This window comes from Balaenoptera borealis, assembly GCF_965194805.1.
Source record: "Balaenoptera borealis genome assembly, chromosome: 5".
NCBI classification, from domain to species: Eukaryota; Metazoa; Chordata; class Mammalia; order Artiodactyla; family Balaenopteridae; genus Balaenoptera; species Balaenoptera borealis.
The window spans coordinates 130836048-130848232 of NC_138862.1; the positions used below are offsets into that span (position 1 = coordinate 130836048).

General features: G+C 54.1%; 1 protein-coding gene across 6 annotated transcripts in view; it reads left to right on the forward strand.

Annotated features, from left to right (window-relative positions):
• Positions 1-12185, forward strand: part of KY (kyphoscoliosis peptidase) — a 52476-nt gene that overhangs the window by 31980 nt on the left and 8311 nt on the right. For all 6 annotated transcript variants that reach the window (XR_014244821.1, XM_082392698.1, XM_082392699.1 and 3 more), the window contains 3 exons: positions 651-759; positions 2920-3037; positions 11279-11467. Coding sequence is in view for 5 of the 6 variants with exons in the window: in XM_082392698.1 (XP_082248824.1) it covers positions 651-759; positions 2920-3037; positions 11279-11467 (416 nt within the window). In the remaining variant the exon portion in view is untranslated. The remainder of the gene's footprint in view (positions 1-650; positions 760-2919; positions 3038-11278; positions 11468-12185) is intronic.

The window sequence follows — 12185 nt, forward strand, 5'->3', positions numbered from 1 at the left end:
TCCAGTTGCCAGGTACCATCTATTAAAGAGACTATTCTGTCCCCATTGAATGGACCTGACACCCTGGTCAAAAGTCAATTAGCCATAGACGTATGAGTTTATTTCTAGACTCCATTCTGTTTCATTAGTCTATATAACCCTTATGTCGATATCACACTGTTGTGATTACTGTAACTTTAAGTAAGTTTGAAATCCAGAAATCTGTGTCCTCCAACTTTGTTCATCTTTTTTCAAAATCGTTTTGGCTATTCCAGGCCCCTTAGAATTCCATATGAATTTGAGGACTGGTTTTTCCATTTTTGCAAAAAACGGCTGTTGGACTTTTATAGGGATAGTGCTAAATCTGTCGATTGCTTCGGGTAGTGTTGACCATGACTAGGCGCTGCTACAGCACCCAGATGGCCACTTGGCTGGCCCAGGAGCTGCAGAGAGAAGACATGATGGCTCTAGGGCCAGTGGTTCAGCTGGTCAGCACTGCCCGCCGCGTCCAGCCCTGCATCAAGGTTGCCCTAAGCCCAGCCTTTGAGCCTCTGGGCCTCTCCTCCTTCTCTGCCCAGAGGAAGGGCAGTGCTGGCTGCAGGTGGCAAGACACCGGGCTCCCCACAGCCCTTGTCTGGGCCCTGACGTGGCACACCCCTCCCACTTCCCAGGTGACAGTCAAGAGCGGCCTGGACGCGCTGGTGAGCGACCTGCTCCAGGAGGCCCACAGTGACCTGGAGAGGGTCCGCGCCATCTGGATCTGGATCTGCCACCACATAGGTAGGCCTGCCTGTGGGGCCACTGGCTCTGGGACCCTGTTCCCAGAGGAACGTCTCTGGGCTTGACTCCATCACCCATGTGTGTGGAGGAAGAGGGAAGGTGGAGGAGAGGGACTCTCAGATGGCTGGGTTCAATAACCAAGGTTAACTCACTGTGTGCTAGCAGTCTCCATGAAGGGCGCATGGGCGGGGATCCCACGTGGCCCACTGCCCACAGCCAGAGCTGAGGCCCCTCACCCAGCAGCAGCCTTCCCTCAGTCCTGCCTTCCTGGGCGACCTGCTCCGCAGAGATGAGAACCCAGGGCAGAAGGTCGTCTCCAAGAAGGAGGAGGCTGGGGATGAGCCATAGCTGTTTGAAAAGTTACTGCAACACCAGAGGTTTCTCAAAACACCCGCGCCAGGAAGGCTGGGCAACCCTCTCCCGGCTCCCTGCTCCCACAGTGGGGGCCTCGGCCGCTGCTCTCAGCCCAGTCTCCAGGTTCTCAGAGCCACCCCAGGGGACCTGGGCCTGTGCAGCTGCCCACAGCTCTGCCTGGGACAGCCTTGAGAGTCTGACCAGCTCAAGCCAAGCCCACAGGCAGCTGCTAAGGGGAAGCTGGATGCCGCACCCCGCAGTCTATGGAGGAGCTGGCTGGTGGGATGGACTTCTAGTGACTTCCCTGAGACATAGAGACCAGCAGTGCTTCCCTGGCCTGCTGCCACTGGGCTTTCTCTTTGTCCTCCCAGAGCAGCAGTTAGGGATGCAGCTTAGAGGATGAACTCGCCTGACACAGGTAGGGCATCTGCCATAGGACCTGAGGAGCCACCTCCTCCAACTCCAACCCTGGCACGCAGCCTGGGCTTTAAGGGGACAGGATGGGAAACAGAACATCCGTCAGGACTTTGTTTGCTGCCCCCCCCACCCCACCCCCTCCACACACACAAACACACACACACACCACACACACACACACACACACACCCCACACACACACAAACCACCCCACCCCACACGCACACATGCACACACACACACACACATACATCCCCACACACACCACACATGCACACACACACACACACACACACACCCGACATACACACACACACCCCACACACCACACACACACACACACAAACACACACCGCACACACACACCCGACATACACACACACCCCACACACACACACACCCCCACACACACAAACCACCCCACCCCACACGCACACATGCACACACACACACACACACATACATCCCCACACACACCGCACATGCACACACCCACACACACACCCCGCACACACACCCACACACACCCACACACAGCCCACACCACCCCACACACGCACGTGCACAAACACACACACACACCAAAAACACGCACATCCACCCACACACACACACACACACACCCCACCCCCCGCACACACGCACACACACACTCCACACATGCACGCACACACACCCCACACACGCACACACACACACCACACCACCCCCCACACACACATACACACATACACACACCACACACACACGTACACACACACACACACACCCCACCCACCCCACACACGCACACACACACACACACACCCCACCCCCACACACACACCTCCTTTGTGCCCTCAAAGGCCACAGGGATTCCGCCTCAGGGCCTCCCCCATGCCTTAAGCTCTACTGTTACTGAAGTGACTGTCTTCTCTATTTGGGACACGTTTTAATAGCAGCTCAGTTCGCCCCCTGCAGGTCAGTGTGAGGCCTTGGCCTTGGGGGCTGCCGCAGGGATGGGTGAGCAGCCTCACTGGCCCTGCCTGCAGAGCTGCGTTGTGGTGGGGACACGCGGGCAAACCCCAGCCCAGTGCTGTCTTGGTCCCTCCCCTCCCAGCCCCTCCTCAGAGGCCTAAGGAGCCAGGTGGCCCCTCAGCCAGTGCCTTGCTCTTCCTGCCCTCACCCACACACAGAGGGGACATTTGCCAGATAGCACCTGGACTGGGGCCCTGTTCCCTTCAGTCCACAGCGGTTTCTCCCCGGCCTGAGGGAGGCCAGCCCAAGTGATGCTGGAAGTCCAGTGGAGGGCAGGGGCGGTGCCACAGATGGTGGACCCCTCTCTCCTCTGCACCAGCCGGGTCGTCTCCAGGGACCTGGTTCCTCACGGCCTCCTCCTCTGCCCTCCAGAGTATGACATCGAGGCCGCCCAGGAGAAGGACCGCCAGGCCTTCAAACCCACCACCATCCTGCAGACCCAGAAGACCAACTGTGACGGCTACGCTGGGCTCTTTGAGAGAATGTGCAGGTACAGAGGCGTCCCGGGCTGACCACCCTGACCCAGCCCCTCCCCCTGCCAAGCGCCCTGCGCCTTCACCCATGTACCAGGCCTGAAACCCGAGTTTGCAAACTCTGCTCTGAATCCAAGTGAGTCCTGAAAAGGTCAATTTCTCCCTTTTTAACACCAGCATAATTGACTTTGTACCATCTGTCGGGCTTCGGGATACATTAACATAATGGCAGATGAATGCACAGAGATAATTTGGTTATAAAAGGCCCTTTTTCCACCTTCTCCCATCTCTGTGCAGCTGAAGGTTAGAAGAATGGCAGATCTGGGAGCGCGAGGACAGTGACTCCGGGCGCCAAGAGGACTGTGAAAGGCTGTCCTCGGGGCTGGCACAGGGGCCCCTCGGGGGACACCAAAGCTCCCCCACCTGAAAAGATCTGTCAGCTGGAAAAGCTGAATAACTAGGAAGCAGCTCGTCTCTCGGAGCCTTTGGGCTCCGTTTCCATTGCTCCGGGAGCGAGCACCTGGCCAGGTTGCCCAGGCGGGTGAGAGCAGGCGAGTGGCTGCTCTCATTTGTGTTTGGAGACCTCACTGCGGGTTCTAGGTGACCTGGAGACAGACTCAAGGCCGGGGCAGCCCCGCCGACCCGCACAGCTTCCTGTGCCCGCTCTCTGAGGTCTGCTGTGTTCCCCGGGAAACAGTCAGCCAGCCCTGGGGACCACTGAAAAGCCCCTCCCCAAGGGTGTAGACAGACTGTGCCCACTGCCCCTGCAGCCCTCTGGGAGCCGGTCTTCTCGGGCACCCAGACATCAGCCAGCCAGGACTGCAGGGGGCGATTCATCAAACCAAGAGTAGCAACAGACACTTAAGAGTCCACGGGCGGGCAATCGTGATGCGTCCGTGCTGGACAGCGGCCACAGGATGTTCTGCTCCTGGGGGACACGCATCCCACTCCCAGCCTGAGCCCCAGTTGTCCAGCCTCCCAGGCCCAGCAAGCACAGACATGCCGCTCCACCCCCCTGCTCACCGTCTGCTCTTCCCTTCCCCCACCGCCAGGGCCCGCCCCTGAGACCACGGCCCCAGAGGGGACCACGGCGGGTCAGGGTGCAGAGGTGCAACCCATCTCCCAACCCCCGCATTCCCACCCCATCCCAGACCCAGGCACCCCACATGCCTTTGGGCCTCTCCAGAAACCGGGGTCCTCAGCGGCCCCCTGCCCAGGCTCCCAGGCCCTGGGTTCCTGAACAAGACTAAAGGCTTACACTGCCCCATAATGTCCTCCCAACTCCAGCCTCACCTCCCTTCCGGCCTCGCCCGCTCTGCCCCTCCCCCCACTTCCAGCTCCTCAGGCTTCTCTGCTCTCCTCTCCCTAATGCTCTCCGGGCGCCGCTGCAGGACGGCCCCCACCTCCCCTCCCGGGATGCCGTCGGCACACCCGTACCCCAGCTCAGGTCTTGCTTAGGCTTTTCTTTACTAACTTTTGTAAATTAAAAATAAAACTTAACTATAGATTTAGAAAGTGCATAGAAGCAAAAAGAAGAAAATTAAGTTACCCTGGATCCTACCACTTAGAGATAACACTTGACATTTTGTCATATTCCTTTCTGGACTTTGTTCTATCATGTAGGCTTTGCCTGTGCTCATTTCTTCTTATAGGTCTTATAGGTCTTATATGTCTTCATATGCCTCCCCCAACCCTTTCTGCTTTCCCTGTGAATACACATCTCAGAATCCTACACACAGTAGGCCCTCAGTGACAGGAAATGACAGGATATTCTTAGCAGACTTGTATGAAATGGACCTTCTTCTCTTTTTAAATAATGGAATAGCCATCCATCTGTGTTCAGCTCTATTTGTGCCTAGCACCTTTCAGCATTTCCATCTTAATTTGCAAATTTGAAAACACTCAGGGTTTTAAGTCATAGAATATATCCTTCTTTATCCAGTAGAAGCCTTCTTAGCATGGTATGGAAGGAGTACCAGATTTATAGCAGAAAGACTTCCAGGCCTCAGTTAGTTTACCAGTCCTTGATTTCCAGTCCTTAATGTACCACTTTTTAGTTTTGTTCCTTTTGGAAGGCACTAAGCCTCTGGGAGCCTCAGTTTTCTTATCTGTACACTGGGGACTTTATTGCCTACTGGCAGGACTGCAGGACTAAATGAGAACATGCAGTTTGGAGTTTGCTAACCTGACTTGGGGATTGTTGTGTTTTTTAATCCTCCCTGTCTTCCCATAGTATTGGAGTGTCTTTGCTCTGTAAAACTTTCCTACAGACCCACGTAGACTCACATAGGCTCAGAAAATTGACATTGGCCTTGAGTGGAACTGTCAGCTCTTTGGGCCTGGTCCAGATGCTTAACAACGGCCGTATTCTGGCCTGAAGCTGATCATTAAAACACATCCCAGCGTTTTGCATCATTTAAAGTTAGGTTCCAACCTGGCAGTTACCGTGTGAAATACTCTCTGCATTGCCTGGGACATTTAACAATAGCTCACAGTTCGCTGAATTCCTTTAACTTTGGCTTTAAAGATCAGTAACCTCGTCCATACATCTTTCCTAAGTCCCCTTCCCTTTAAAATAACTGCTGAAGGTTTGGTAAATTCATTAGCGGACTCCTTAATAACTGAAGACGTGTAATCCACACTTGCTGATTTGCCCCTGCTTAGTTGTCAAGGTGGCCTCTTAGCAAGAGTTGTATCCACACGGCCGTCATTACTTCTGCCAGTCCATTCCACCTCCCTGCAATGGCCTCATTAAAGACAGATTTAATAAAGTAATTTGGTGGGGAATTAAGATATTTTTGCAACGTCATTCATTTCTTCATTGTCTTTCCCAAGTAACCAATATACCTTTTTTGTCAGCACTGTTGCTTGTAACTGCTGGACCAGTTTCTTTCTGACTTTCTCTCGTCCAGCATTGATGTCTCTCCTTTTGCCTCCGTTCCCCGACAGCCTTCATGAATTTTGCTTCACTTCCTTGCAAGGGTCAAGCTTAATTCCCCAGAATTCTGCCACTAAGTCAGCCTCCAGTGCAATCTCTCCCCGTTATCACCGCGCTAGCACCACCAGCTATAGCAGATTTTCCAGGGACTTCTGATAAGGCCAGGAGCTTATTACCCATTTGAGACTTTGGTGCTGAGGAGACTGGTTGCCACCAATCAGATGTCAGTGCGTTTTCCACACATCCTCCGGCTGTCACAGTGGCGTGCTGCTGTGTGGCATCATGCCCCAGACCATCCCAGAACATCACTTGGTTCCAAAGGCCCAGAAGGCCGGATGCATTAAATAACCTTAAGTTATCCTCACCATATACGGCCTCTGAAAGGTGCATCTAAACTCTCCCGTCCTTATAGACACACCAAAGGAGAGGGCTCACGAAGATGAATTACGTCACTATAGCAAACCAGCCTTTAATTTCACTCTGTATACCACCCAGAAGTTTATAGATTAAAACAAATCTCGGTGTACAAAAGGGCCGGTGCAATTACAGAGCCTCCTGAACTGTGCATCAGGAAAAATGAGTCCCGGCGCTGCTTTGGCCCCTGGCCTACTGAGTGTCCCCAGGCAAGTCAGCCTCCCTCTCTGAACTGCCAACTCCTCACTTGTCAGAGAGGAGGCCGCTGAAGTCAACCTCAAAAGGCTCTAAACGGGGCTTTGGAGTGAAAATTATTACCGTGATTACAGTTACTGACCTTGTTGTAAGGGTGGTGGTATAAGAAAAGGGTAAGGGGACCATATAGCAGAAATATAAAGACACCGACAAATTTACAAGAAATCAACTACATAAATTGTGAAACATAAATCATGGTTATTCATGTCCTGCTGTAGTGTAGAAATCACAATTTTTTGCCAGTTTAAAATTTACCTTTTTTTGGATTTATATAATATACCTTTCTTAGTTTTTATTGAAAAACATTGATTTGCAATGTTGTGTTAGTTTCAGGTGTACAGCAAAGCGATTCAGTTATACATACATATATATATATATATATATTCTTTTACATTCTCTTCCATTATTGGTTATTTCAAGATATTGAGTATAGTTCCCTGTGCTATACAGTAGGACCTTGTTGGTTATCTGTTTTATATATAGTAGTGTGTATATTTTAATCCCAAACTCCCAATTTATCCCTCCCCCACCTTCCCTTTGGTAACCATAAATTTGTTTTCTATGACCTTCTTGAGGACCATTTCAGGAACAGCAAGGCCCTAAAAATTCTAATTCACATGTTTGCCCAGTTAAACTGGCCCTTGGGCTTAACGTTAACGAAACCATGTTTCCTAATTTTACTATTAGAAATCACAATGTGTTCATCAAGATGGGAAAAAAGAGCATGCTTCACTGCCTCTCCTATAGCCTTCCCACCCTCGCTTTTTTTCTGTGTGGCTCAGACATCCTGGGAGAAGTGGTCAGAGTTGAGGAAGCCCACTATGGTCAGGGGCTGATATGTGCAGGGTACACCGCCCACCCCAGGCCACTCAGCCACCCTGCTGCCGAGGCCCGGTTCGTCTCTGTTTAAAATGACAGTCACAGTCTGGATCCATCACCTCCTCAGTCAAACCACTGGCGCTGGGATTTTCAAAACTGTCAAAAGTAAAAACCAAGATTCCGCAGCCTGAGGTTAATTAGATACATCTCCTTGGCTGATCTTTGGGGCTCTAGGATGGCTGGTTGGGGTTCTTTGAGAGGCAGAAACGTTTCTCGTCCTCTGCCCTTCTTCAGTGCTCTCCCCGAACTTTCCAGCAAATTCCTGCTCCTTTGGGTTCCCTGAAAGGGCCACGCTTATCACTAGCATTTTCGTGACGGTTCACATATCTGCCCCCTTCCGACTATGAGCACATCTAGGGTAGCCAGTGAGCTTTATGTTTAGAATATTACAATTTATTATGTTATAGTATTTATTACATTTTGAAATGATATGATATGTGATATTATCCCCTGGTGCCTGCACCTGGTACAGTGCTTTGCACAGAGTGTATACAGTTGGTGATCTTTTGATGACCTGAGATGGTGGCGGGTCATCTGTCTAGCAACCAGCAGCTAGAATTACTAGGTCCACACCCTTGCATGAGAGTTATGGATTATTAACAATAATGCTTTACATTATGACTTCTCTGTCCAGTTCATCTAGCGCATTGCTGCCAGGTAATAAAATATCCTCATATCATAGTCAAGCATGGCAGAAGCTTACAGCTGAGGGGGTTTTTTCATCTTTACTCTGCCCTAGGCATTCCCCACGGCCCTCCCAGCTTCTCCTCAGCCTGTCAGAAGAGAATCAACCCGTAGAGATCATTTAATGCCAACCTTCCGTTTTGCCCACAGTGAGCCTGGCAAGGTCACGCTGGGGTGAGCCCCGCTCTCCCGGCTCAGCCCAGTCACCACCCCCTCCAGCCCCGAGCCCTCTGGGAGGACAGCTGGCCACTCCCTTCTCCCTCCTCCGGCCCTTTCCAGGCTTGGGGCGGGGTGTTCATTCTTATTCCCGTACTTGGTGCTCAACTCTGACCTCCACTTCACCCCCGTGGTGGGAGGATACCTCCGCCCAGGGACACGGCTTCTCCCAGGAGGACACTCCGGCAGAGCTCGAGCTGGCCATCTGCCCACATCAGCACCAGCCCCATCTTTCTCACAGCACCTGGAGGCCGCATGGGCGCTCAGCACCTCTCCTTCCCCCCTTGACTCCGCTCAGAGTGGAGTAGACACCCTCCCGAGGCCCACAGCTCCCCTCCCTTCCTGCAAAGCAGCCCCGTGTGTAAACACTGCTGTCCCAGTACTCCACGCTCCTCCACATCATCCTAGAAAATCATATGCACCGACATTCTGGGCAAGAAAGGAAAATAACTCACTAAATGTGTCATTTTCAAGTAGTATTTATGGATTTTTTTCCAATTCGAAAAGTAACGCATAATCATTATTGAAAATTTTAAAAATAAAGAGAAGCTTAAAGAAGAAAATTAAAACCACCCATAATCCCATCACTAAGAGGCCAGATGACTTTTGTGCTGCCTCTCTGACTCTGCCCTCCCCCACCTCTTGTTTTCCATGCATGCGCACGCGCGCGCGCACACACACACACACACACACACACACACACGCACACACACATGCCCTGTGCTGATGGTGGGGTTTTACAGGCTCTTGTCAGTTAACAGCGTGTCAGGAGCATCTCCTACCTCGTTAAACGTTTTCACAACATTCCTTCTCCTCGTCCACTCTCTGAGTATATGGAGCCCTACCTCCTATGGAAGGTGCCCCCATGACACGTAGCTCAGTCCCACCCCTCTGGCCTGGCATGTGACCCTCGCCTCGCCCCTCTGCCCGCTGTTTCCTCTAAGACTGTAAACTCAGTCAGGTCACACAGGCTGAGAACAAACCCCCTGGGCCTCATCCCATTGCAGCTAAATGAGGAGGGGGCTCTCCAGGCATGCCTGCTGCACTTCCCTCCCCTGGGGTCCTGGGCCCACCCCTCCCAGGCCTCGGGCCTCTGGGCGGCCCTTCTGCTCCAGGGAGTCGGTGCTGGCTTTTACCAGCAGAATCCTGACATCCATCGGAATCTGGTTTCTCTTGTTCTCTGCCCCTGCCCCCCAAGTGCTCCCGAAATCCTCCCCACGGGCCCAGCTGGTCGGTTCCCATGGGATTTCTTAGGCAGCCTGGGAAGCCTGGACGTCCTTTTGGCAGGCAGAAGGGTGGGGGGCTGCAAAACTTCCCAGCCCATAAGGAGCCTCAGCAGAGCAGGCTTGCCCCCGGCAGGAGAGGGGAGCTCAGGCCGCGTGGGCACATGCGCGGCCCCCATGGCAAGGTGGAATCTGGTAATTTGCAGGCTCCATATTTTGCCTCACTAGGTCTCTCAACAAATGATATGTAAATAGAGATAAGTCGTATTTAATCCAATATTCTACTAATTGTTAATTAAATGGTCGTTTTTATACGGAAAATTTCCCCATTCCTATCCTGTGTGCATGGCCATTTCACCCCATTAGCCTGAGGCTCCATGCCCTCTTGTTCAGAGCAACTGAGGCTGCAGACCTGCTCCCGGAGGGACCCCAGCTGCCCGAGGCCGCTTCCCTGATTCAGGCCGGGCCGACACCTGGAGCACAGCCCCGGTTCATGCAAGGTGAGGGCAGAGTCAGCGGGCAGCTCGTGCTGACCCCCATCCGATGGGCCGTCACCAACATCCTGGATATCACGGGTTTGGGCGTTGATTACACCAACCTTCCACAGTGAAAGGAAAGTGTCCTGAAGAAGGAGCACCTTGTTCTAACTCACACAGAGGCCCCAGAAGGGCTAGCTCCGGGGGTCCCCTGCGCCAGAAAAGCTGCCATGTGGGGGCAGGGCTGCTGAAGGAGAGGGCCAGCTGGCCATGGCAAGACTCTCGGGGTGCTTGCCATGGCCGTGGGGTGCTGCCCACAGCCCAGGTCTGGGCCTCAGGGTTCCAGCTACAGGCACCCAGATTAGAGCTTGCCATTTGGTCCCCAGAGGTGACCAGCACCCATCGCCCCACCGTCCAGGCCAGCTTGGCTGTGAGCAGTGGGGGAACACACTGTCAAGGGGGTCTTGATAAAAGCTCGGGCTCACCGCTCAGCATTTCCACTCCCAAAGTAACAGCTACAGGGGACTCTGAAACCGTGGCCGGGGCGATCAGTCGGCAAATGGCCTTAATGCACTGTGGTGGCCCTGGCAGTGGGCCAGTCCTCCCCAGGTCAAGACGGGGACCCCGGCTGGCCTGCCCCAGGGGCCCCCGCCCAGGTGTCCGTGAGCAGGACGTGGCGGTGGAGGTGGACTCAGCTTTCTCCCGCACCCTCGCGTGCAGCACCCTGCCTGACGCCCCACCCATGTCACCTCGACCCAGCTCCCCAGCCACACGTGTAGAGTCGAGAGCACTGGCATGCCCCTGGTTTCCATGTCCGCCAGGCGCTCCTCACTGTTGCACCAGTGTCCTCCTGCGGCTGCCGACGGAGCCCTCAGGCAGGCTCTGGGGAGAGACATCCCCAAGTGCTCTGTAGAGGCTGGAGGGGGAGCAGACAGCGGGGACTGCAGCCAGGCTGCGCCGGAGGGGCCAGCCAGCCCTGTGTCCCCCTGTCCCCCGGCTCTGCAGACAAAAGGCTGTGTGTGTGTGACTGGGCGAGAGGCAGGGAAAAGGAGAGGCCCGGAGGGACTGCCGGACAGCAAATGCGCCTAAGGCCTGGGGCCACAGACAGACAGACTTGTGGTGCTGGACGCAGCCCCGGCAGGAGCCGCCTCTCAGAGCCCTGTCCCGCCCCAGGATCGCTGGCGTGCAGTGCGTGACCGTGCCTGGCTACTCCAAGGGCTTTGGCTACCAGCCGGGGCAGAGCTTCTCTGGGGAGTTTGACCACGCCTGGAACGCCGTGTTCCTGGAGGGGAGATGGCACCTGGTGGACAGCACCTGGGGCAGCGGCCTGGTGGATTCCACCACCTCCAAATTCACCTTCCTGTAAGTACCTCGGTTCTGCGGGGTGTCTGGTGGGTGGAGATGGAGGAGGCAGCAGGTGGAGAAGGCTGGATGGAAGGGGAAAGAGAGCTGGGGGGCCTCCGTGTGCTGCTGGCCGCTCCCACCCTTCCTCTGGTGGAGGGAGTGAGCTAGCTCTAGGCCAATGATAAGGGCCCAGACCTTTCTGTCACCTCACTCTCCACTGTCTAAATCCCCCCTCTGGCTCCCCAACACTCCCTCCACCCAAGCGCTAAAAGCACAGTGTTTGCCCACAGGCCAAGTGCAAGGAAAGGCCGGGCTGAGAAGCTTCTCCAATAGTCCGTAAGTTCCCATCAGGCCTTTGGCCACTGACTGTGTTACAGATGCCAGAATTCTCTCCTACTGCTTCTCCCAGGCACAGGGATTCCTCCTCCTGCTCTCTGGGCTGAATGCAGCTGAATCCCACCTCTGAGAAAGGGGGTCTGGTTTGCGGGAGGGGGTGCTGGGGTGTGAAGGTTCCCTGTGGCCACAGCAGGGCAGGGTGGCCTGGGTACCGGGGGCTGGAGCGCATCTGTCCTCAGGCTCAGGCCTTAAGCTAAGGCCATGACATTCGTGCTGGATCTTGATGTCCATCAGCAGCTCAGATGCCTTTTCATCCAGAAAAATGAGAGCGCTGTCCCATTTGTGCAGTTAAAATCCTGACGGTCCTGCACGCGGGGCAGATACAAGTGCGTGCACAGAG